The sequence below is a fragment of the Pyrgilauda ruficollis genome, unplaced genomic scaffold, assembly GCF_017590135.1.
Source record: "Pyrgilauda ruficollis isolate IOZ18807 unplaced genomic scaffold, ASM1759013v1 scaffold28, whole genome shotgun sequence".
Classification (NCBI taxonomy): domain Eukaryota; kingdom Metazoa; phylum Chordata; class Aves; order Passeriformes; family Passeridae; genus Pyrgilauda; species Pyrgilauda ruficollis.
Genome location: NW_024524155.1, coordinates 8,561,045 through 8,587,953, shown reverse-complemented (window position 1 = coordinate 8,587,953; position 26,909 = coordinate 8,561,045). Strand labels below are relative to the sequence as shown.

The 26,909-nt window shown below is 37.6% G+C and overlaps 1 protein-coding gene across 1 annotated transcript; it reads left to right on the top strand.

Moving 5' to 3' along the window:
* Positions 1-26,909, top strand: NRDE2 (NRDE-2, necessary for RNA interference, domain containing). The gene is made up of 14 exons (XM_041472107.1): positions 1-203; positions 3,938-4,046; positions 6,297-6,515; positions 8,562-8,711; positions 9,250-9,712; positions 9,885-10,287; positions 13,937-14,070; positions 16,067-16,187; positions 18,190-18,365; positions 19,048-19,434; positions 19,813-20,741; positions 22,908-23,046; positions 25,402-25,473; positions 26,110-26,909. The coding sequence occupies exons 1-14, from the start codon at positions 125-127 to the stop codon at positions 26,233-26,235; spliced, it is 3,507 nt and encodes a 1,168-aa protein (XP_041328041.1). The 5' UTR covers positions 1-124; the 3' UTR covers positions 26,236-26,909.

The following is a 26,909-nucleotide window of genomic DNA, read 5'->3' as shown; positions in this document are numbered from 1 at the left end:
GCTCAGCCTCCCTGCCCCCAGCCGCCATCTTGGAGCTGGGCGGAAGAACTACCGCTCCCAGCGCGCTCGGCGCCGCGGCGCCATCTTGCCGCCGGCAGCGCGGGCGGGGGGCGGCGGCCGAGACATGGCGCTGTTCCCGGCCTTCGCCGGCGCCGCCCAGCCCGGGGAGCCCCCCGCCGGCAGCTCCGAGGGCTCCACGAGAGGTAAAGTCCTGGAAGAACCGTCTTTCCCTTAACAGCTCTCCAGTGACCCTCGGCACACGCCGCCGGCCCCGCTCCGGCCGTGTTTCGCCCCGCCGTGTAGCGGTGCTGCCGCCGGGCTCGGGCCCATCGCCCCCAGAGGCTGCGGAGCGCGGCACCGGGGCTTTTGGTTTGTCGTTGGTTTTGTTACTTTCTTTCTTTTTTTTTTTTTCTTTTTTTTCCCCACTAGCTTTGGATTTCTTGAAAAGTATTAATTCCTTGCTTATTAAGCCGAATCATAGTTGTAAAAGACTTTTTTTGAAGGTTACAAATGAGATTATGATTTTTTGTATCACATTGGCTGTTGCAGTTGATGTCTAGAGGGTCATACTTTTAATTAAATAAATAATAATACTAAAGTAAATAACACTTTCTGGTATAATGCCAAGCGGTGAGGTAGGTACTAAGTTTACTAATCTGAACAGGATTTGAACTAGCCCTTCCTTTTGCTTGTCAGGTTCTGCCACCCTTAAATCTTCCCATTCCCTGGACACCACAGCAAAGGGAAAGCAGAGAATTATTTACCTAGGCTACATTTCTTGTGTGTTTGGTGCAGTCGGTATGGTGCATCAGCTTCTTGTTGTAGCCGCTTCTGCATTGCCCCTGACGGCATCACAGTGGTTGACACTCGCTCTGCCAGTACAGAGATGTTCTAGCTGCATTCAGGATCCTTTCTGGTAATGGCATTTGGTGGAGGGAGTAGTGGACATAATAAGATCCCAAACTACAGTTTGTAGGAATAGAGGAGCTGCTCTGTCAGGCAGAGATACGGTAAAATTCTCAGGTAATAAGACTTTGGTTGTATTTTAAAGCTTTAGGAATTTAGACTTTAAGTTTGTTACAGCAGCCTATGTCACTTCAGGCCACCTGTCTGGAAGATCACATTATAAAGGAAAAGGTGTAAGACTGACTTTTAAATCCAGATTTCTGTTGTTAGCACTGCTTATGACCTGCACTTTGGTATACTGGAAGCTTTTTGTGTGAGAATTATTGACAAAAGTGGAACATAATCTGTTTGGTTTATGTTTTAATAAGTACTGTACTTTGTTGTTGGCAACGACATTTTAATGTGAGTTGTAAAAATTAAATATTAACTCAGAACCACATTTATGGTGGTGTGTATCAAATTTCACACATTCAGCTTGTGAGAACTTGAGAACTTGACAGGCATCTGTCTCTCTGATAGATGGTTCTCTGCTCAGACCTGATGTGAAGCCAGAGTGCATCATAATACAGAGATCCCAGAGTATTTTGATTTTAATGTTACGTAAAACTAAGGTGCTTTTAACAGACATTTAGGACTGCTTTGTAGCTTTATTGTAAAAGTTGAAGTAATAATGTATACATGTTGGTCATGTTTCATGCAGCCAACCACTCTTCTCATACTTTTAAAAAGTTTCCTAAACCATTTCTAAAGTGGAATTGCTGTCTGAAACAGAAACAGAAGCGGTGTTTACGCTTCCTATGCTGCCCAGTTGCTGAGTTGCAGCAGCCTCTAGAGTGCTGCAATTTTCTATATGCTTCGATATAATTATGTTGTCAAGCTTAATTAGTGTTTGGTGGAAGATAAATTGTGAATTTATCTGTAGCCATGATGAGAGCAGTGGTGATAAGTAACCCTGCTGACATTAATAAGCATTATTTGCAGGCTGAACTGTGCTGTAGGTCAGATGATGCAGAGAATTTTGCTGAAAGCAGATTTTCAAGATCCTGAGAGGCAAGAAAAGGCTTCATGTAACTCTTAAAAATTGTCTCTGTAGACATGCACTGTAAATTCTTAATTTTTCTTTTTGCTTGAGGAGGTATAAAGAGAATGTCATTGGATTACTGCTGTTCATAAACATGTAACAAGTACATGCATATTATTGAAAAGTAGGTATTTTATATCTGCTCTGTAAAAATTATAAACTTTTTAGGCATTCCACAAGAAAAAAGCCTAACAAGTGAAGAGATAGTGTTTGCAGTGCATTGTGATGTTTGAAATGCTTGCATCCAGCTAACTGATTCACTTGAGATTATTTACAAGCGGTTTGAACTTGCATGTTGCATAATGGCAAAAATTGCTCATTTCTTTCTGAGTGTTAGATCAGTTTGGTTAAATTCTTCAGAAGATACTGTACTTGGGGAATTCTGAACTTCCCTGCTGTAGCCACAGAGGTGTATTGACTGTGCCACAGGGCTTGAGTGATTCTTCAATGCATTCAAGATGCAGTTTGATCTTACCTGCTCAGGTAGAACCAAGCTACAGGAGCAGGCTGGGAAATGGTGCATGGTGGTGTTCTGCAGCATAGTTGGGCTGGTCATGGGAAGTGTGTTTTGGTCTTGAGAGTGCCATGAATTGTGGATTCTCCCATGCACAGAGATGGAGGTTCAAGAGCCAGGGAGGTGATCACTCCTCATGGGGACTTTTGTAATGGGGGTGGACTCTTGGGAAACATGAACTGTAGCTTTGCTTTATGTATTTCTTGATATGTTTAACTTTAGGTTAACAAACTGTTTTGCAGCCTACTCTGCTTTAAATCCTTTTGTGGACGACAGCTCAGGGACATGAGACAGAAGAAAGCTTTTCATACCAAAATTCTGTTTCTGAAAGAAATACTTTAAATGGAAGAGAGACATATGGCTTGACAGACAATGAATTCTTGCTGTTTAAGGAGTAGAGGTCAGTGTAGTCAAGAGCACAAAGACAGGATTGTGACAGGAAGAACACTGAGGCAAAAGTGATCGTAAAGAGCATGGAGGAGAGGCAGGGAGACCAAATTTGTTCCTCATGTTATCTCTGTCAATGTGGCACTGGAGGGACTGCTGTTGAGTTCTCTATTTATGCAAAATAACTTTTGTTGTTTGATAGCTAAGAAGTTTCACATGCTTAAAGGAATTCTAGAAATGAAAACTCTGAAAATCGTTATGACACTTTTAATATCAGTAAAATGGTGACAAAAAGTTTCCCTTCCATGTTTTGTCCATGTCTGATCTTATCTGGTGATTTAGATGCAGGATGCTTAATGCTGACTAGTGTATCCAAATTAGCATCAAATAGCTTTCTTTAACATTGTTGAAAGGTCTAATGATAGTTCAGTGGTTAGAGAACTGAGAATCCAGTGCCATGTTTTGGCCATATATAAAACACTTGAGTATTCTTATCAGTAATGGATGTGCCTATCAATAAAACTGTGTTAAGAATATTTTCCACAGTCAGTAAAGTACACTTTTGTAAGTTTGTATAAGCTTTATTGCATTCATTAACTATACCTTTTGTTTAATTACACTTTTCTGTAATTTTAAAATTTAATTTTTAAAATATGTAAATATTTCTATTCTATATTGTATATAGAAATTAATGTATAATTGATATACAGTAGTAAATTTATTATGATACAGTAGATTATCTCACACATATATAACAAATTTATGCAGTCTATAAATATATAAAGTTAGAACTTTTAAATTATAAAAATGAATGCTGGATAGATTTTTTTTTTTTTTTTTTATGTATAGAGCTGTGTATTAAACATGAAATCTGCTTTCAGTATGAGTTAAATGGAAATTTCATTGAGTGCTTTCCAGTATGGTCAGTTATTGCACATGTCTTGTGACATTTGCTGTGAATTTAACTGTCTGCTGACTAGAATAACCCCCAGCTTAAAAAAGCACAGCCAGCTAATTTGTACTGATCTCACACTTTTCTTTACCTACAGAGTTAGACTGGCTTAGTAACCCAAGCTTCTCTGCAGAAGATGCACTATTACTGCACCAGCGCACTACAGAAGCTGCCAATCTCATTCCTGAAAAATTGCCATTATTAAGGTAGAGTGTACTTCAATGTCTCTTGAAATAGCCTCTTCCTTTTGTCCTGCTTACCTTTTGTTATATGAGACCAAATTCAGAAGCTAAAAGCTGCTTTTCATTCTGTTGTTCAGTATTTAAGAATGCCTGAACTGAGTCATGTGTAAAAGAATGAATAATGCTTCCATGTCTTTTAACTTAAAATAATGAGAAATTGTATGTATGCAATTGCATTCACATTTTCTTTTTCTCAGAGCTGCATTTAAGTGATGTTATTTTGGAATGGAGAGGGAACTGAGCAATCATCATTCTTCATTAGCTTTTGAATGTCTAAAGTGACCCTTGAAATAATGTAAAGATTAAGCATCATCTTTATGATTTCTCTGTGGAGACCAGAAAAATCACCCATTTCACAGTTGAGTTTTTACTTTTTGAAAAACAGTTGCTGATGTGAGCTAATGAAATATTACATGTATCAAGTTGAGTGTGGCTGTAGAACATGCTGGTCAGCTGAAGTGGGTGATTATATCCTTTTGCAGAAATAAGCTCTAAGCAGCCACGTTTGCTGAAGAACTGGTTTTGATACGTTCACTGGACTGGGTGCTGTACTTGGCTTATCTACTAGCACTCAATAATGAACGCAGTCAGGTTGTAGTTGTCAAATTCAAAACCTTAGTCTCTGTTAATTTGATACAAGCTCCCTTGTCTATGATGATTGGTGGTCATGATAGAGAATATCTTTATAAAACCAAGCACACCTAAGCACGTCTTCTTCCATACTTAGTCTTGCACTTACATGCATTGTCTGTTTGAAATACAATCAATGTTTTGTTTATCTGTCATATATTCTGCTATGTTTCTTCAAATATTTTTAGGACTGTATTTTCACAAAGGTAAGGATTTTGCAAGTTACCATCAGATAGAGTGACATAAGAAACCCACCGTATTAATTTTATCTTTGAAAAGGACTTTGTCAAAAAATAGCATGCAGAAAAATGTTTGGGTGTTTGTTGTTTGGGAGTTGTTTTGCCTATTACTTGGGTACTTGATTTAATAAAAACTAATTGGTTTCATCCCAGTTCAATAAAAACTAATTGTTCCAACCTGGTAGGTGGTTTTGAGAGGTTTCTTTTGTTTGATTTGCAGAAGTATGCATGTTTGTTTTAAAGATCTGCTAATGGTTCTTCTTTGGTTTCTTTTTTATTAGTGTCCTTAAAAAATTTTGTCAGGGCTGTTGCTTAAGATGTCTTATTTCTGAAATACTATATTTTCTTTTATTGATATATTAGGAATAATGGGAGTTGTCACTCCTTTCATTGAAAGACTGCAGAAAAAAATTTTAAAAGAGCTTGTGCTTTAATTAAGGATTAGGGAAGTCCTCGATTATTCATTTAATTACTAAGTGTGGGAGGTTTTTTTTTCCTACAGAGTTAGACTGAAGACCTCGATTATTCATTTAATTACTAAGTGTGGGAGTTTTTTTTTTTCCTACAGAGTTAGACTGGCTTATTAACCCAAGCTTCTCTGCAGAAGATGCACTATTACTGCACCAGCGCACTACAGAAGCTGCCAATCTCATTCCTGAAAAATCACCATATGTATATTACTGTACATACATGGTATGTACAGTAATATAGACATGTTTTGACAAAACTGTGTGTCCTTTGTGTGATCTCTCAATAACTCGGTTGTCTGTTGTACGTAGTGTTATTTATTGCATTATACTGTATTATATGATAACATTAGTTCAGTAGTCATCAAAAACTGTTTCTTTGTTAGTAGATTTGATTTTTTTAATCTGGAAGGGATTTTTAAAGTGTGGTTTTGATACTTCTTATATAAGTCATAAAAAAACAGGGAACAAAAAAATAAGGCTTGTTTCTTTTGCAGGTCACAGTGGAAGATTTCTCAGTCTTTTATCATGACCTAAGTTGTTTAGCAAAGTTAGGAAATTTTATCATCTTGATCATCTGCTTTAATTTGGCAGAGTTAACAGATGGCTGTTTGTATAGATCACACATCAAAATGCTTTGACAATTAAAACATTATGACTGGCTGTCAGTAATTCCAGCAGCTGAAAAATGTAGTTGTGATTTAATGCAGGTTTAGATCACTTTTGCTGTATATATTACTGCTACCATCTCAAAAAACTACAGGGAGAATAAAGGTAAAGAATAAAACGTTCTGAACTTTCTTACGGTGGTGGTCTGTAATAGTTCTACTGCTTAGCTGTATAGGTATATGTAAATGCATACACTTTTTTCCAAGCAGGACTTCCTCAAAATCTGAGTTGTCAGAGGAGAGTGATACAGATGAGAGTCTGAAACAGACGAGTAAGAAAAGGAAAAAGAAAAAGAAGAAGCATCACCACAATAAGAAGACAAAAAAGAAAACCAAAGGGGATTCCAGTAGCAGCGAATCAGAGGTGGACACTAAGCACATCAAGGACAAAGGAAGTGGCAAAAGTAGTGAAAAGGAAGCAGCAACAAAGTATGTAAATATTAACACTATGCAAGATGTAAATTCATTGTGTTCTTGTGCTTGTCTCTTCAACTGACATTCTTACCATTGGTTGATCATCTTTTTCTAAGCATTGTAGGACTAAACATGCATTCAAAGCTAGGTGGTTCTAGATCTAGAACCGCTTGTTTAATCCTGTCAAAAAACTGTGACTAAAATAGTCCATGAAGTGCTGTTGTACAGAGCAAAGCACGGTATGGTGGTAATGAAATAAATTTCTAAGTCATGTAGAGGCTTATGTTCAGTTTTTGTAAGCATCTTGTTTCTTTTCACAGATCTTTTGTGAGAGTTTGGAAAGCGACTGCATTAAACATTCTTAATTAGTGCAAAAATCTTAATATGTGACTGGGTTTACCTTATAATGTAACTTCCTCCTCACAGAGTTAACATGTCCTTTTTTTTTCATTTTAAGACAAAATTTGTTTTATGATTTAACACTTCTTTTATATCCATATATTTTGCTTCATACATTCTGCTTGTGATATTTCTATATGAATATTTGAGCAATTGAAATTGTTTTATTAAATCTTCTTTGTTAATTCCAGGAGCTCTAAAGTACTGTGTAATTAGTGGAGATGTTATTTTTTATTGAACAAGAAAATAGGCATGTAGTGACTATCGTGATCTTTGAGCTGCAAAAGAGGTTCTGTGAATGCAGCAAGTATCGAGGTTTGGCATACCTAGCAGTGCTTCCCTCAGGCTGCTGGGTTTTTAACATTTCAAGTGGCCCTGTCCAGTTGGCAGTGAGTCACCTTCTCCTGGTTCTCACGTTTGCTAGCTTGAGCAGCCATTTTGCCTCTCTCTGATTCCCTGGTTCCTGTGTTTTCTTTGGCTTCAGCAGCTCTGGCTCTAATTCACACACTGCAGCTACTCCTGTGGAGAGAGTGAGGGTTTGGTGACATTAAGAAATTGTTGTTACAATTAATGTAGTCTGGATAGTCTTTGAATTTCCCCCAATTTACTACTTTTCTCAAGGGGGATTAATCAGGAGCTGAAAGCGCAGGTTGTTGGGATGTGTCTATGCCAAGGTAACATTGTTTCCCTGTGGAAGAGTGGCAGAGGTACTGCCGATGGTGTCTGATACCTTTAGCCCAATGTGTCTCCTCCTCCTTTATGAGAACTTTTATTGGCTTGTGGTGGCTAAGGCTTCCTTGACTGTGAGGAAGGACAGTAAAAACTCTTCGGATGCTGAACCCATTCTGCTCAGTCCCATCACTCATCCATGCTGGAAGGGTGCCTGGGTGTGGTTCATAAGCTGTTTGCCAGGTTGGGTCAGACAGCCAATGCTTTGCCCAAATGAAAGTGTTAAAGTTCTTTCACAGTGTCTTTTCTTACTATCCAGAAATTGTTGATGCTGAGAGAATATTGAATTTTCAAAAGTCTGGTTTTGAAACCTCAACCACAAAATTGCTCTGAATGTGAAAAGTGTTGTGAAATTTTAGAAAACTTTTCAAGACTCTAAAACTCACATAATTGTACCATGAATTCAGATTGGAAATTCAGAGTTATCTAGAGTTCAGAGGCAGGTTGCAATTTCCACTTAAGTTCATTTGTATAACTGTGATCCATAAACCACTTTGATACACGCTGTTTTATCTAATGCATGGGTATAATTACAGCTAGTCAGTCCTCTTACAGATTATCTTGTTTTTCTTGATTGTAACATCTTGCCAAGACAAGAGTAAATTTTGAAAGTAGTAATATGTGGCTTTTGGATTATAGTGTGCCGAGCTATTGATTAAATTGATTGTTTAAATCTGGTTATTACCTTTCATAATCATAAATTTATATTTTGGAAGTGCAAGGACTTTCAGTGTTTTGATTTGATGGTATTATTAGGGTATTTCTAATTGTTTTATTCAAAGCGTGGGACTGACTTTGCAAGAGTGGATCATGTACAATGAGTTTGAGTAAGTTAAATTACTGTGAACTACAGAAATTTAATGTGTCTTGGGTTATGTGAATGCTGAATATGTGCACAAAGGCCTAGAATACATCTCTTCTCCTGGTCTGCAGTCTAGGTAAGAAAGCATCAGGTGTTAGCAGCAGTCACTCTATTTGGCTCGATGATATCCAGGCCCCCAGAGCAGACACCTTCCGGATAGACAAGAAACCAGACCCTGCAAACTGGGCCTACAAATCCTTGTATCGTGGGGACATAGCAAGGTATGGAATGTTGTTCTGTTTGTATCCAAACTATCACAGAGTCACGTGAGTCTGTCTGCAGCATTTTTACATAGAAGATGGGAAAAAATAACTGAGTAGCTTATTTCAAAATTTGATTTGGCATTGGGCCAGTGTCAGTGGCAAGTGATATCCCTAGGGGGTCTGTGCTGCTACCTAATGTGTTCTTCATCAATGGCATGGACAGCAGGATCAAGTACACACTCAGTAAGTTTCACAACACTAAGCTGAGTAGTGCAGTTAATGCTCCTGAAGAACAGGATGACATCCAGAGGGACCTGGGCAAGCTCAGCAAGAGCTATTTTCTGAGTATGACATATATTGTTGAATTCAGAGGAAGCTTAGTATGATAGTAAAAGCATGATGGTACTGAAGGAATTGATAAGTTGAAGTCTTAAGCAGAAATTTACCAGGTTCTTACATTTTGAAAGTCTATGCATACATTATTTGGGTTAATTTGAATTAAAGTATTTCTTTCAAAAAGGAGCTGTCTTTCCTGATGTGTATTTTCCCTTCCAAGGTATAAAAGGAAAGGAGAGTCCTGTCTTGGCATAGATGCAAAGAAACAGTGCATAACTTGGGACAGTTCTGCATCAAAAAGGAAGCAAGCACAGAGTCGACCTGAGCGCTACTTTACAAAGAACAATGTGAAGATGCTGAACACAGATGGGATTCTTGTTTGTAATAAAAATTCTCCGTCTGATCCACCTGCTTTTATACCAGTCTCCCAAGTGGAAACTGATGATTCTTCTGACACAACAGAAGTAAATCCTCTTGGGATTTATGATCCATCAACCACAGTGTGGCTACAAGGAAAAGGGTGCAAGAGTGCAGACAATGAGTCTGTAAATACACAGCAAACAAGTCAAGAGCCTGGGATAAACATGAACTCCATTCTAATGACAAAAGTGGAAGAATATAACAAGAAAGTTAGAGAAAACCCAAGAGATATTAATGCTTGGATGGAATTTATTTCCTTTCAGGTATGTATTTTAACGGACCTTGTTGCTTATTATAACTAATAAATACATGAACATTATATTATTTTCTTTTTCTTGAAGAGTGAACTGAACTCATCTTCACAAATGTCAGCATTCTTGTGATTCTAGTGATCGTTCTTCCTAAGGTTGTAATGATGTTTTTTTTTTGTTTTAGGATGAATTAATGAGAGGACCTAGCCCTTATGCCAGTAAGGGAGAGCAGGAATTAAGGAGAAAATCACTCAAGTTAATCTTGGAAAAGAAACTGGCCATTTTAGAGAGGGCAATTGAAAGCAATCCGAGTAATGTTGATCTGAAACTTGCCAGGCTGAAGCTTTGCACAGAATTCTGGGAACCACCAGCTGTGATCAAAGAATGGCAGAAGCTAATTTTTTTACATCCAAATAATCCAGAGATGTGGAAGAAATACCTCCTGTTCTGTCAAAGTCAGTTCACTACCTTTTCTGTTTCAAAGATCAACAGTCTCTATGGAAAATGTTTTACAACATTGGCAGCTGTACAGGATGGCAGCATGGTATCCCATCCTCTGCTGCCTGGCACTGAAGAAGCTATGCTGGGTAAGGTTCTTTCTGCATATTATGGTCGGATTGCTCTTTGCAGCAGCTAACTGCATTAAGAACAGATTTTCCTGTGTATTGCGTGAAGCTTCTCTTCTCTTCAAAATGCCAGGCATCCTGGTTTCTTAGCTGAGAATTGAAGCAGATATTCCAGCCAAATATGGATATAGCAGATCCTTCTCTTCCCCAGGACAGTTTATGATACAGCATCCATTAAAGTCTAATGTGCTGAGTGGTTTATAGTACAATGTCAAGACTGGAGAATCACAGCCAACAGCCAGGAGATGTGCTTTTATAAAAGGCAGACTTGTGAAAAAAGTAATTATCTCTTTTTCAGAAGTTTTACAATTGATTACTTTAATCCAGAAAAGAGAAGGAACATTACAAGTCTGATGTGAAATTTTGTTGAGAATCCCAGTCTGATAGAGAATTCTAAGCTGTAATACCATGTGGTCATGCCTTTTGTATTTCTTCTATGCATACATCTACCACTTTATAATTTATTATATAATTATCCCTGGAAGGAAAATAAGTCAGATAGTTAGGATGCTGGAGTGGATTCAGGAAAGAAATGAGTTCATGCTCAGTTCTGGCATGGTCTTTAAATTTATTTGGAGCTACATGACTTAACCTATCAATTTCAATTTTACTTCTCTACCTTGGTTTGTCATTGTGATTATTGATCTGTGAATACATTGAGGAGGGGAAAAGATTAGTGTCACCATTAATATTTTTGACTTGCCTTTTTTTTTTTTTTTTAATTCTAAAATTCATTTTCAATCTAAGAGACTGTTATGGAGGAGTCCATTTTTTTCATGTGCATCGTAGTCCAAGAAACCTCTTATTTTTATCCAGTCCTGTAATTCCTGGTGGAGCAATGATGTTATGCAATATCCAGTCTGGACTTATAGATGGAGATGCTAAGTTATCAAACTGATTTCAGGTGTTCAGATCTCATATGGTCTTTGGCTGATTCATTGTGGATCAAGCACTGCAAAAAGTGCTGCAAAGGAAAAATGCTCTACTGGCCAGTGGATATTGTACAGCCTGATAACTTCTAATTGCTTCTGCTGTGTCTGATTTCCAATATTTCAGTCACTTTGTACACTAATCAGTGATTCTCAGGACAAAGGTTTTATTCAGAATCTGGTTTTGGAAAGAAGAAGATTTTCCTTCCAGTTTGTTTTCCTGCACATATTTGAATGTATGTGACTCATGGAATGCAAACTCATGAAGCAGTTTGTCAACTGCTATAAGAATTTTTTATAATAGAGTTCCTTTAGCAAGTTAACTAATATTAGATTGATATTTTTCTAAATACTTTTTTGCTGGCAAAATCCATAGATAACTAAAAATGAAAATGAACTCAAATTCATGAGTGGAATGGAACCACAAGTAACTTCTTGTTCTGTCTTAAGCCTACAGTGATTTGTTTATGAACCCTCTAAAGTATTTTATTTTTCCTCTTCAGAATTCAAATTATAGCATTAGAGAAATTTCACTGGGAGACTTATTGATTTGAGATTTCTTTATTAGTGACTCAACTATGTCATTCTTGGGCTGAGTTTTAATTGACAGTGTACTTAGTAGTAAGGTTACCAAATTGTTCGTTAAGATAAATATACAGAATATTTCACAAACTAATTATGAGGTGAGTAGCACTGTAGATGTGCATTAAGCTTATATCTTCAACCTTTGACCTTTCCTAAGGACAAAGTGTAAGAGCTCTAATTTTAAATAGTGTGAGACTGTGCCATCTAGTGTTCAGTTCAGTATGGAGTACTATCTGCTTGGAAATAGGTGTTTTTTAAGTATTGAGAAATTTAAAAAAGGTAAAGCTGAATTTAAAATGGTAGATCAGCTTTTACGTAAATTTTGAGATAACAATTTATAATACTTTAAATTTACTAGGAACTGTTAATATAAAGCAGATTAATATAAAGTATTCTTAATTTTTGCTCTGTAAACAGAGTTCTGTTTTTGAAATTACACCCCCTGGTTGGAGAGAAACATCCTTATCCTCTAGGTCAGTTCAGCTGCAGAACTGTCTTAGCATCATGGACTGAATTAAGTATGTATTCATGCTGTTTTCAGTTTTTGCCACAAAGAAAATGCTGATCTTTGCATTTCATCAAATACTTTTTTTTTTTTTTTTAAATGCAGAAAAATTTACACTGTAATTTATTTTTGGCACCAGTTTGGCAGCAAATCCTGATGAGGCATTTTCTACATTCAGAGTATTTCAATCAAAGTTCATCTTTGAAGCTGGGAGAGTAGAAAAGGACAATTTTTTCAGTGTCAGTTTGACACAGTGCCTAAATTAGTTAAAATACTTGGGAAGACTGTTATTATAAACTTAATAATTGTTTTCGTTGTATAAATACCTTCAGAAATCTGAGTCTTTGTTAGCAGGAATAGTCATTGATTTTGCAAAAAAAAATTGATTAAATGCCCAGTGTGTATATTCTAGCTGAATTCAGGTTTTTATGTGTCTGATACTTGTCTAAATTCAGATAAAAGGAGTAAATATTTTCCCTTGTGTTAAATAGAAGATCATGATGATTAAGAGCAGTTGCTGCTAATCTATGTTGTTACATGTGTGTATCTAGACACCTAATATTTGGATTGTTTAAAACCCTCCAAAGATAGTGTGTTTAGTGAAGGAACAGTAGTATTTAAAGAATTGTTTGACTGTTTTCCAAGCTGTCAGTGATTTGCTTAAGTCTTTATGGGCTTGGAGTTTTTTGCAAGTCTATTATTATTTAAAGCAATTTAAATGGCTTTTATTGTGTTAAGACTGGAGTGTCATTTGGAGTGATTGAGTATCACTGAAATGTCCTTGAGCTGCCCCATAATGGGGGTGTTTATAATACCTGTTACTTCTCCAACTCTTTCATTGAAGGCTCTCGTTGCAAAATATGGAGAGGAACACTGGGACTTTGCTTCCCTTTTTAAGCTGAGACTGAAGTTCACTGTGCAGTAGGGGTATGGCAGTGGTTAGACAATAATTTGTTGAAGAGTGAGGTATAGGGCTTTTCCCTACTTTTAAGCAGTAATATTTTGACCAGAAGCCTGGACTTCTCTTAACTAAGGCCTTACATACAGAAAAAGGGAATGACAATTGGAATGAAAATTATATATTATGAATGTAAATATCTCATGCAAAACTGAGGCAAAAAGGATTTTTCTTCTTATCACCTCCTGTGTGCACTGTGATAACACCCAGCATCTTCAGAGATGACACAGTGACAGATGTTGGATACAGTGAAGTGCAGAGCATTGTGCCTAACTTTCCATCAGTAAGGATAGTGCATGTTTGACATGAATAAAAAGTCATCTCTTTGGCACATTTAAAGTAAGCAGTCATTAAGTTCATTAAACTGTGACCATTTTGACATGCATTTATGCTGGTTACCCTCCGTGGTTTGGATTTTGATACTGTTCCAAAGCAATTATGTTCTACAGCATGTCGTGTGTGTATTTTTGTATTTGTGGGCTGTCATAAAATACTTTGCAACAAAACTTGAAATACTAAAATTTTATCTTCTTTTTTTTACAGCTATATTTATTCAGCAATGCCACTTTCTGAGACAGATAAAATACTTTGCAACAAAACTTGAAATACTAAAATTTTATCTTTTCTTTACAGCCATATTTATTCAGCAATGTCACTTTCTGAGACAAGCTGGCCATTCTGAGAAAGCAGTGTCTTTGTTTCAGGCTCTGATTGACTTCACCTTCTTTAAACCTGACAGTGTAAAAGATCTGCCAACAAGAGGACAGGTAACAATTTCCATTTAAATGGGTGTGTATCTTAATGTATTACCAAAAATGCTGTACCAGAAAAATGCTGATGAATTTTTAAGGCCATAGGGAAATATTTTGGATAACAGCTTACTTAGATGTTCTTCAAGGTGATGCTTGCATTGAAAAAATGCTTGTGGTTCCTCTGGAACTACAGGCCGAATTACTACTTTTACTGTATATAATAAGTGTGATAACCAGTCGTTTAATATTTTTAATAATTAAAAATGGAAAAAAATGGAGCTAGCTGACCAAGGTCTGTGTCTAGGTAGCACTTGCCCTGCTTCTTTTCTCCCAAAATGCTCTTGTTTTGTTACTTATGATGAATAGAGCTGATAGGACATAAAATCTTTCAGTTCAGACAGTTTTTGCCAGAGTTTCTTAGGTTCTCTGTTACCTATTTCCATTAATTTGATGGCTACATTAGGAAGACTTTCATGCTTTCAAGTGCCTTTTATTTGACCCATGAGATTCTGTTCAGCTTATAATGGTAAATGTTGAAGTACTAAATCACTTTTTCTCTTAATTTGTTCAGGAGGATGTTGCACGTGCACCCCACTAGTAATAAGTAAGTTAATATTTAGATGCCAGTAGTATCATCCCACTGAGCTGTTAGGAACTGTTTCCTTTTGAATGAGTGGTAGAAAGGCCACCCTTTAGGCAGCTGGGCTGCCCTAGAAGATAAAAATTAAATTTGCTGTAGTTACCTCACTGTCTTCCCAGAAACTCAGACTCCAGCTCTTGCTCTCTTGATTAATAGTGTTACCCACAAATGGAGCAATCTTACAGGTTAAAAAGTAGTGGTGTCTTCTTAAAGAGCTAAAATTTAGAGTTCAGTCATAGCTATCATGGAGGAGTTGGTGTAGTAGCACAGATACATGTAGTTACAGTTTCAGTCATTTGAAAAACTGCATGATTATCTGTAGTATTTAAAAAATCTTAGAGCAGGATGAAAAGGAACCTGATTCAAAAGGACCATGTTTAGTTTGGAAAATGCAGTTCTTGAAAATAGGAAAATGCCAGATTTACAGCTGATCACACATTCTGCTGTCTTACAGAAGTGTTGTGACTCAGTCTGGAATTACTTGTTTCCCTACTGTTTTCACAGTTCACTTTCTCACTTGCAGCAAAGAATAAATCCACAAGGAGCAGAATTATATTTTGCAGTTTACTGTAAGCCTGGAATTTTCTCATGTGTTGATGCTTGGTTTTTCTTGGAGTAAATTTTATTAATATTTTTATTAACAGTCACATCTCAGTGCCCAAGCCAAGGGTTGGTACACAGCAGAAGCATTTAATGGGTGAGAGATTGTCATTAGAGCTTAAGATACACAAAGCAGAGGAGGAATTGATGAATCTAGAGATGACTGATTGCATACTGGCAGTGACAAAGTCACTAGGATTAGAATCCTGAACTTCTGATTTACTGGAAAGTGCCCTGACCTTTTTGGCCATCCTGAAAGATTAAAGTCTTTATGGATCTTTTTCCTCTTGTCTTTAGTCATATTTATGTGCAACTGTAGCATTTTGATTTGACCATAGGTGTGTGATTGAATTACCATTCCATTAGCCAAATTCTTCATGGTCCTATAGAAGTTAGGGAGGAGGGGAGTTTTGGGTTCTGAAAGCCACACCTTAGGGACTTTGGATCTTTATCCTTGAAAGATCTATAAAGGACTGTAGGCACAAAAGTATTTTGCTTTCTTTAAAGCCTGCTACCTTTTAAAACAATCTTTATTTTCCTGAGAAGAGCTGATGACAGTCCTTGTGTACCACAGCCATAACTGAAGTACTCAGTTGTGCCTGCTGAATCTTAAGCAGTATCTAACAAAGTCTTCAGATACAGAAATTGTATCCAGATACATGCTTATAGGGTCTGGGAAACCTAAGTTGACAGAGATAATGTCTGTACAACAGCAAAAATTATTATTCTATGTGTTTTGTTTTGGTTGGTTGGTCCTGTCAAAAACAACAGGTGGAATTCTTTGAACCCTTTTGGGATAGTGGAGAACCACGAATTGGAGAAAAAGGAGCAAGAGGCTGGAAAGCATGGATGCACCAACAAGAAAAGGGTGGCTGGGTTGTTCTTAAGCCTGGTATGTGTAGCTGTATGTCTATATGTTCTTCTAAACATTTTTTTATTAGAATGATATAATCTGATTCTTGTCATGTTTTTGCATGCAAGTTTTAAAATATATTTACTGATATCAAGATAATATCATATTTCACAGGAAATAGCATGGGTGGAATGTTCTGTGTATGATACTGTTTATGGAACATGGTTGCCCTTCCTACAGTGAGAACTAGGAGGATGGCATATCCTCCACTTCATGTTGAAAAAGCCAGAGATGTGAGTACTTGGCAGAGAGTCACGCCCATCAAAAGCAAAAGGAAGCTACTTCCCTTAAGACCCTTTCACCATATTATTAAGGTGAAGTGGGATTATATTGTTAGATGACAGTTGCTTCAAGGATGCCTAGATTTATGATCCTATTTCCAGAATCAGACTTTAGTTTCTCAAGCAAAGGTGTAGCTAAAATAGGAGGAAAACATTTCCTTTCTTTTTGTGATGCAGAAAATGAAGGAATTGTGTCCTCACTTGGCTGAAGTGCTTCTGGATGAGCAGGGATGCAGAAAACACTCCCTGCTGCTTAGCCTCACCTTGTCTTGTGGTCTACAGTACTTCTTTTCATGTCAAGGACTATTTCTCAAGCAGATATAGCTTGCTGGGAAGCAGGAAGCTGGAATGTGTCTGACCAAACATGAGTGGTCTTTGCTTTTGCTACTTCTGCTGTAGCAACTCTGGTGAAGCAAGTTTGGGTCTGCTTTTAGTAAGCAAAGGAACTGAAAGATAATTATGTGCCTCCCTTGTCCCTGGAATGAGATGGAATTTCCTTGGCCCCTAACTGAGTTCAGCAGTTTTATTTTTGATGGCTCTAGGCATTTTGTTCACAAATTGAGAAGAGGACCATTGCCAGTCTTGGGCAGCTCCAGTATATACCAGTGGTTTCCCCATATGTGTCAACTCCTAAAGTCCAGGTGCAATTTTCAATTGAGTGTGTTCATTAAAAACTGTCAGGTTTCTTCAAACTGTGATTAGATTGTGGAAATGCTGTCTTTTTTTATAGAGTTGCTGACTAAAGGGGATACTATTGATCACAAAAATATAGAGAGAGTAAAAATCTTGCAACCACCTGTTAGTTTTACCTGAAATTTAAGAACTGAGATTGGGATTGGGGATTGGTTTCACCTAGTTAATGGCAGATATCAAGATCAAGAGTTTGGAAGTGGTGTAGAAATAGCTTGATTTTTATAATGCAGGCAACCATCAAATTTTGAGGGCAATTTTTTTCCTCAGCAATAAAAAAGAAACATCTCTACAAGCTTTTCCTTTGTCTATAGATGCTCATCAGTTTCTACACAGAATTAACATATTGCTGTCAGAGGAAAAATATGGTAATTGTATCCAATAGTCCAGAAATATTATCATAAAAGTGGAATGTAGTTGAGCACATCCTTTTGTGTGTGTGTGTAACTACATGGGTTGTTTCAACTGCACATTAATTAAAATGTTGAAAATACCACTTATTATAAAGCAACATGGCCAAACTTGTTTTGCAGAGTTTAATATTAAAGTACCCTTTTTTATGTTCAGTGGTTTTCTCAAAATGTTTTATGCACACTAGTATTGATAGAGCATACTTGAAATTTTATGCTCAGGTATGAAGTGAAGAATGTAAATTGCACAAAAGGATGACTGACTCTTGGCTGTTGCTTGCAAGTTGCTGTTGATAAAAATGCTCCACAGGCTGTCAGTGTTTTTTCTTCTCCCCTGTGAAAAAGTTTGAGTGCTGACACTGATTCACAACTTCTGAAAGTTTGGAAGCTTCCTACCTTCCTATTACAGAATTGGAGTCAAAACCCAGAACTGTGATGTGGAAAATGTCAGCTGCGTTTTGTGTGGTTTTTTATTAGCGCTATTTTTATTTCCATTGTTAAGGTAGTTAAAGTATATGTCATACCTGGCCTTTAGATTTGGTGGGATAATTTTTCTTTAATAATTTTGTGTGTATATATATTGATTGATTTTGATTTTAGATGATGAGGATGAGGAAGACATAGATGAAGATCAAGAAATAAAAGATAAAACTCTTCCCAAGTGGCATATTTGGTTGGATGTTGAATATTCCCGGGAGGCAAGGCATTGGTTACCTTGGAGGCCAGACAAAACCAAAAAGGAAACTGAAGAAGATTGTGAAGATCCAGAAAGACAGGTCACTGTGATATAATGGAACAAGGGGAGATGATAAGACTAGTTATCCTTTAATTTGAATTCATTGCCATGTTTATGGAAAATTACTTTTCTTTGTTTGGAAAAAAGATTTTTTTCTTTGAAATTCAAAATTTGCCTGAGGTTTTGTGCTGAGACTTCTGAAAACCATGGGAAGCTCATGGTAAACTTTGGAAAGTCTGCAGGCAAAATAGTCTGTCTTTGCTGTTCAGTGATTCTGTCATTTGTGTGGAGAAATCTCAGAGAAATATGTGTTTAGGAAGAGATGTGCATTAAGTAAACAAAGGTTTCATTGCCTTCAAGTCAGATGGTTGGATATTTTTTATTCCTTGGGAAATAGGTCAAGTCAGACATTGATTTTCAAATTTGAATGTGTTAAAAGGCCTGTGAATAAAGTCTTCCAGACCTTAGTTTTGTAATTTTTCTGTGGAGGTCTTTGTTGTTCACAGGCAAAGAAATCTCTTGATAGCAAATTTGCAGCCTGACTGGAAAAACAGATTGCTTGTTTAACTTGTCCATTTTTCATTTGAATGACATATTTATACTATTTAATAGTAATTATAAATACTATTGATTTGAAAAGGTTCTTTAATTACATAAATTACAGTTTTGCTGCTTTGGATTGCATAAATTAATGGAATTTGTTTTAATTTGGATTTTTTTAGGTGTTATTTGATGATCTTGGACCATCTTTAATCCGTCTTTCTAATCCAAAGCTTCAACATCAACTATTGTACTCTTTTTTGCAATTCCTGGGAGTTCCATGTACAAGTAAACTCTTTCCTTCCGGTCTCTATACTGCCATGGATGAAAATAACATCTTTGACAGTGTGCTTTATGATGATAAACCTCTGACTTCCGTTGATTTTCCACTTTCTGGATTCAACAGTATTGGTCATATGGATACAATGTCACGAGGCAGACATCAGATAGGCCACTACAAAGAAGGAGAGGAGTTCATACAGAATGTCTTCCATGTTCTGTCCCAGATATTTACAGGAAAGGAAAAATCTAACCTGGCCATTTGTTGGCTACAGTATGAAATATCTAAGGTAATGAGGAGTCTGCCTATAATCAAAGTTGTGATGTGTGGCTTTCTTCTGTAATAATGTTTATACTGAATTTTAAGATGTCTTGATGAAAGTTGTCTTGCAGGACTAAGTATGCCACTTAAGATTGGCAGGAAATGCCACTTAAGATTGCACAAGGGGAAAGAAAAGAAAAAAAAAAAGAAAACCTAAAACCCCTTTTCTTCAGCACATGTTAAAGAGTGGCATACCTGTAGCAAACTGTTTTTTGAAGTTTTGCATAAATGTTATACGATAATATATTATTTTGTAATTATATTATAAAAAATTGCTATGAGGGGCTTTTTTCTCCTTTCTGCTTCCATCCCTCTCAAAATATACTCTGTTTATTCTTCCCTGCAGGTAATTCATTGTCTCCAAGCAAAAAAGAAAAAGAAGCTAAAGGCACAAGGGAGGAAGAGTAAAAAGTTGGCCAAGAATTTTCTTAAAGCACCTGACAACCGAAACAACCTTTCTCTCTGGAAACTCTATGCCTACCTAGAGTGGCTGCTTGGTAACACAGATGATTCCAGGAAGGTGTTTGACACAGCTCTTTGCACAGCAGGGACAGGAGGATTGAAGAGTGCTCAGCTCTGCAGCCTCAGCCTGCTGTATGCTCAGCTGGAGGTGGAGCTGCTGGAAAGTATGGAAGGAGCTGTCATGTCACGTGCTGTTCATATATTGACCAAACTGACTGAAAATGGACCATATGTGCCCTACAGTGGACAAGTGTTGCCTGTGAATGTCTTGAAAGCTCGTAAAACATATGAGCATGCACTGCAAGATTGCTTAAGTAAAACAGCAGTTTCTGATCAGGATCAGGTCAATGATACTGATCAGCTGGTTAACCTGGTTGGTTGTTATGCACTGTTTCAGTATTTGACTGTTGGGATTGATGCTGCAGTATTAATATATACGCAGGCTTCAGAAAAACTTGAAGTTTCTGGTTCACAGAAAAGTGAAAATACTGGAGAGAATTTTGGCATTCTAAATTTTCCCACTGCTCTTGAAGCTGTCACACTGCTGCATACAAATTTACTGAGATTCCACATGAAAATTAGTGTTTATCCTTTGAATCCCCTGCGAGAGGCACTGACAGAGGCTCTGAAACGGTATCCTAGCAACCAGTCTCTTTGGAGGTCATACATCCACATCCAAAGGAAGTCTCACAGTGCCAGCAAAGCACGAAGATTTTTTGATAGTGTCACAAGGTCTACTAACTCTTTAGAGCCATGGCTGTTTGCAATCCAAGCAGAGCAGATGAGAAAAAAACTCACAGAGAAGGTCCAGAGGTAACACCTTGCAGTTCCTTACAGTTATGCTGTTTTGAATCTGTCTAATCACTCAACACAGGAGAGAAAATGCTATCACAGTTTTCTTGCAGGTGAAGAAGATTTAGCTGGAGGTTTTTTGTTCAAGGCTGAACAGGGAGTCAGTGGCAGAATCCTGAACTGAATAAAAGCCCTGAGTGATAGCCTTATGTCCTTTCTCCTGAGCCAGATTTTTGAGTTTGAGTTTGTTTGATTACTTGCTACTAGCATTAGGATGATACACATTTCTTTAAGGAATTTTTAAATAACTAAGTCTGCTTAGATGGCCAAGATACACAGTGTGAGCTTAGAAACTGCTGCGTTTAGTACTACAGCAATGAAGAGCATAACACAGAGCTGTGCTGCAGTTTCTGCCTGAGCTGGCTGCCCTACTTTACTCCTGAATCACAAATACAGTTGTGGCAGATCTGTTTCCATAGTGAGTCCTTGAGAGTTTAATTTTCGTATGGGGCTGTTACTAAGTAGAAGAGGCTGGAAATTCCATAAATTCACAGTGGTCTGGGCTCAGATTTTTTGCTCCTGAGAAAGGAGTAGGAGATAAGAGGAACAAGGTACACGTGCATTCTTAGAGCTTAGTCTCTTAACCATTGTTTGGAGCTGCCTGTCCACTGCTACCTACATATCTCCAGTGACATTGACAGCTTGTTTGTTAGTGTCTGCACATGACAACAGATTTCTAGGAAACACTTACCTGGAAGTTTTACAGGGCTGTAAGCTCACAATATTCACAATTGGTGAAATTACACAAGTATCAGTATACTTTGAAATAATGGTGCATCCACTTCTCTCATTGCTGCAGGCTGGCAACAGGCAGGCATGATAGTGACATTCCTGAATTGTTAGTCTGTGTCATCCTAAATTGTTATAAGAATTCTACAGTCACCAAATGTAAAGGAGGATTGTGATTTGATTTACTGTTAATTTCAGATTAACACTTTGATAGGTTTTCATTATTGTTACTTGGAACTGAAAATTTCAGAATTATTTTCTCTGTGAGGTTGAGTTCCTTTCCAGATTGTTCACTGCTAGCAAAGCCTTTCCTGTAGATTATATTTATCAGGGACAAGTTGGGTGTTGCAAGAGCAGAGCTGAACTACTGCAACAGGGAGATAAGTGGCCTGTCAGTCATGCATAAAACTAATGTTTTGTGATGTTGTGACAAAATGTCTGTGCTGTGTCTGACTATTATTTCATATTGTGGTTTGTATTTCTCCTTAAGTGCATGGAATTCAGATGAAAAAATGAGCACAAAGGGTAAAACAGGAATGTTTTTAAGTTGCTGTTAGGTGCAAGGCTTCCATGCAGAGTAAGTTACATAATTTTTCCTCATGGCAAAGGTTAAGATGAGAGGGAAAATTACTTCAAAGTCACATAAAAAAACCAGATAGGTTAGGAGCCAGGTGTTAATGGTGAGTGGAACAAGCTGGCAGGCTAAGAGAACGTGCACAAAGTGATGTTGCCATCAGTGCTCCAGTCTGTTTTGTCAAGCTCAAGCATCAACAGTAAGCCAGTCTGTATCAGCTGTTGAAGGAAACCAGTGCTTTGGTGAAAACTATACACCTGCTTTTGTGTTCTGTCTGGAACTCAGGGATTTGAATCTCTGGGTGAAAATTACTGTTGTAATTGTGGTTGAAATCCAGAGTTGTAATTTTGACCTTGATTGCAGACCAATGTATGGCCTTATGGAAGTGATGGGTAAATTTGAACAAACTTGCCTGGGCACCAGAAGAAGATGTGCTGATCCAGATTTGAATTTCTTTTGAGCTGCTCTGCCAAGCTTAGAATGATAAATTATCTTGTAGGCTGTTTTAAGTAGGCTGTTTTAAGATCATATGATAGTGGATTGTTATGTTCAAAGAGAAATTATTTTTGAACATACTACGTGAATTTTTCACAAAAATACCTAATTTATATTTTTTTCCTAATTTTCCTATTTAGAAATGTGTTGATTGCATTAGCAAGTATTAAAAATCTGGTTTATAATATTGAGTTTATAGCACAAATTACAAAACACCTGGCTATATACGGTGCTGTGAACAGAGACAGTGCGTTGTTCTCTACCCCTTCTTACCCAGATGTGGTCCCTTGGCTTGGGTTTAAAGGACTGTTGTTTCTTCTGTGTTTCAGGGCAGATGTTGGTGAAATACATTGTACTATTCCTGAAACTGGATTAACAAATCGGATTGTAGCTCTGTTTGAACATGCAGTTCAGAGTGAAAATGGTACCCATTGTCCACTGCTATGGAGAATGTATTTGAACTTTATGGTAAGAAGAAAAATATCTGTTTTGCTTTGTTTTGCCATATTTGGAATTCTCATGAACACAGCTGGAATACTGCTTAGAAAAATGAATACTAAATGCTGCCATGCCTCTGTGATTTGCAAGGAAATATATTTGACTTGTACTGCTCCTTATTGTTGGGAACATTAGGGAAAAGGTAATTCATGTGGATTAGGAGTAATAGCTCCTGACAGTGTAGTCTTAAGGTAGATGCAGACATTGTGTCTGTCATCTTACAAAGATAAAAGTATGTCATGAGACACCAACAGATGTCAAGCTGCTTTCTGGTGGAGAAGACCCCAGCATGTATTGGGTGCAGGAATTTGCACTTCCTGTTGAACTTTGAGCTTCTGCCAGCTGATTTCTTCATCCTATTATCATCCCTCTGGATGGCAACATGACCCTGTGGTGTATCAGCCACTCCTCTGTTTGGTGTGGTCTGCAGGTTTGCTGAGGGTGTACTCTGCACCGTTAGCCAGATCATTAACAAAGGTGTTAAATGAGATTGGTCCCAGTAGTACCCAGGGGTACTGCTAGTCGCTGACCTGTAACTAGACTTGTTCCACAGATCACCACCCTCTGGGCCCTCTTTGAGACAGATTTCTCACTGTCTGTGCATCCAGTTCTTTTGTCAACTGCTTATTTAGGAGGCTCTTACAGGAGACAGTATCAAAGGCTTTACTGAAGTCCAGATAGACAATGTCCACTGCTCTCCCCTTATACACCAGGCCAGTCATTTCATCATGGCAGTTTATTGAGTTGGTCAGTCATGACTTTTAGTGAATTCACACTGTCTGCTGCTGGTTTTCTTCTCATTTATGTGCCTGGAAATGGTTTCCAGGGTTGGGTGTTCTGTCACCTTCCCAAGGTACAAGGTAAGGCTGACCAGCCTGTAGTTCATTTGGTACATCTTCTTCCCCTTCTTGAAAGCAGGAGTGATGTTTTACTTTCTTCAGTCTTTGGGTCCTTCTCCCAGTTGCTGTGATCAATCAAAGATTGTCAAGAGTGACCTCTCAGTGACATCTGCCAGCTCCCTCAACACTTGAGGTGCAGTTCATATGCAAAATAAATGCACGGTAGGCAAAACATAGCTATAGCTTCTGTAACTTGCCTTCAATTTAGACAGTCTTTTGATTTTTAAAAGCTGCATATAAAAGTTTCTTTAACTGGCATTGCAGTTTAATGCTGAAAAGCAATAATGTTTGTTTCTTCCATAGTTCCCCATGGAAGTACATCAATAAAATAATACAGTCAGCTTTGCCATCTTGGTTTTCTTGCTTCTCCGAAGTACAATATGGGAGAGGAAAACACTCAAGTAATAACTTTCATTCCCCAGTGTTACTCTTCTGTTCATGTCCCCTGGTGTAATAAGCTGTCAGAGGGGGATCAGCAGTCAGAAAGCTGTGAAATAGAGAGGAGGCAGGGGAAGAAGAGATCTTGTTCTGTGTTTGACAAGATCTCTTGTGTGGGACTGTTAATTGTGACCATTTCTACATAAATACATGTTTGTAAATATTTTATACAACTTTGTATGTAGGAATGTACAACTGAATTACTGTTATTCTTTAAAAACTAATAATGACACCCCAGTATGCACAAATGCTAAAGATCACCTATAATGTATTTTATCACTAGTGCTTCATTCATGGAAGATACCTTTTTCACAAGAGCAACAAGGAGTATTTACTAGATGTTAATAAGATGGAGGAAAATACAGTAATGGCTTGGAATGACGTTGTTTAGAGAAGCAAAATCAATCGGAAACATTTAAGTTTTCAGATATAGAAGAAGTTGTGACTGTTCAGTATTACCCAAAGTTCTATAGATCTGTTTTGTCTTTGCTGATGAAACGTGGCTTAGGTGAGTGGGCAGGGATGTGGGCTGGAATGTGGCTGAGCTGCCAGGCTCAAAGGCTTGTAGTCAGCAGCATGAACTGCCAGCCACTGGTGCTGCACCCCAGGGACTGATACTGGCACCAGTGCCCTTTAACATCTTCCATAAGGATCTGATGATGAGTCTGTACCATCAGCAAGTTTGCATCTGATACCACATCAAGAGGAGTGGCCAAAGCACCATGTTCTGCTCTTGGTCTGTCCAGGTTCCTTTGAATAGCTGAGCCCTGGATCTCTTCCTTGTCTTACAAGTAAAGCCTTGAAACTCCTGTAAGACATTTGAAGAGTGTAACCTGACAAAATACATAGCTACCACAACAAATAATAAAAATGATTTCTCAGCAGGAACACTGAGCTTTTCAGCAATCATTTCTTTGTCTCAGAAGTAGCTGTTTCAGTATTTCAGCTATTACTGCACTGAAGTATGAACATTTTTTTTATCACATAGGCTTCACTAGGAAAGAAAGAAAAAAGTAAAGGATTGTTTTATAAAGCCCTTCAAAACTGTCCTTGGGCAAAGGTAAGCACAGAAAACAGGTAAACTTGTCATCATATTTTAATTTTTGATGCTTTGTATTTGAAAAGAAGTTTAGCTTTAGTAATTGTTGTAAGAAGTTATATGCAAATGAAAGGAGAGGTTTCTGAGGAAGTAATGTTAGGATTTTCTGCAAATAAGAGATGTATCTCAAATGGAAACATGATCAATAGTCACTGCAGTTTGTGTTTCAGGACAGAAAGGGTTGCATTGAGGCACGGCAGTAAGAAATCCTTTGTGATCTAGAAATGATTGAGTCTTTCAGACTTCTATCATGAGCAGGGTAGTATCAGAAATACATAGCTAAATAAAAATTTATGTAATAATACATAAAAATTATTGAGAGAACGTGCAAATGCAACTCCTTAGGTAATGTCTGTACATGCTGCAAATGCTCCAGTGCCTCTTGAGACCTCCATTTTATCTTTTTGTATGAGTTTGGAAGACTTGATTAAACACCTACTTGGCTGTCACTGAAGGAGTACTAATTCTGTTCCTATTACCTTAAAGAATACATGGTATTTCTTATGTTCTTGCTACAGACTTGTTGCTGTCTACTTACTTTATACTGTGTTTCTTGGTAGAGAGGTAGCACAGAAAATGTTCTTGCTGTCTTTCCAGGTGCTCTATATGGATGCAGTAGAGTATTTCCCTGAGGATCTGCAGGAGACGCTCGATCTCATGACTGAAAAAGAACTGAGAGTGCGGGTGCCTATGGAAGAGCTGGATCTGCTACTGGAGATTTAAAAGAAGACTGTAGCAGAGTGGAGGAAGTGCAGAAGCTGCTTCCAAAGCTAACAATTAGATCCATCTCTTTTCATACAGGAGCTCTGTTGGGACTTGGGTACTATGTACTTGACATTTTTTTGTTGTTAATATTTTATATAAATTCCTATAAAAATGGAGTTCTACTACCTGCAAGTATTCTGGAATCAAGCACTGCATTTTGCCCACAATAATGGATCCATTTCTCTGAAGTATTGCGGGATCCCACAGAAGGATAGGTTCTTTAATAGCCTCCTGTTGGAAGTTGCCTGCATTTCTTACTCTATTGTTTGAAATTACATTCCCTAGGGTTCAGTAGAGGTTCAGTACATGCCAGCTATGGCTTGATGAGCAGCACAGGAAATAAACATCTGCCAAATGGATGCTGCACTGTCCTCCAGCTGGCAGACTTCAGTAATTTCCTTCAGCTTGTTATGGCTGTGCACATGCAACTGCCAAGTCAAACAGCCATTACATCTGTACATATACTGTAAAAGCTAAATTTTTGTTTGAGCAAGCACGTATTTTGGTATGTTTTGACAGATGACCACTTAAATGTAAATCTTTCTGAAAAATATACCTGAATATTTGAAAATTCAAAAGTAACTTGTTTTTTTGTATTAATTTAATAGAACTGAGTATATTAAAAATGAAAA

Excerpts from the sequence above, each read along its gene's own strand:
- NRDE2 (XM_041472107.1), top strand. The coding sequence starts at position 125 with ATGGCGCTGTTCCCGGCCTTCGCCGGCGCCGCCCAGCCCGGGGAGCCC. Across the intron at positions 204-3,937 it reads CTCCGAGGGCTCCACGAGAG|AGTTAGACTGGCTTAGTAAC; the intron begins GTAAAGTCCTGG and ends CTTTACCTACAG. Across the intron at positions 6,516-8,561 it reads GAAAAGGAAGCAGCAACAAA|TCTAGGTAAGAAAGCATCAG; the intron begins GTATGTAAATAT and ends CCTGGTCTGCAG.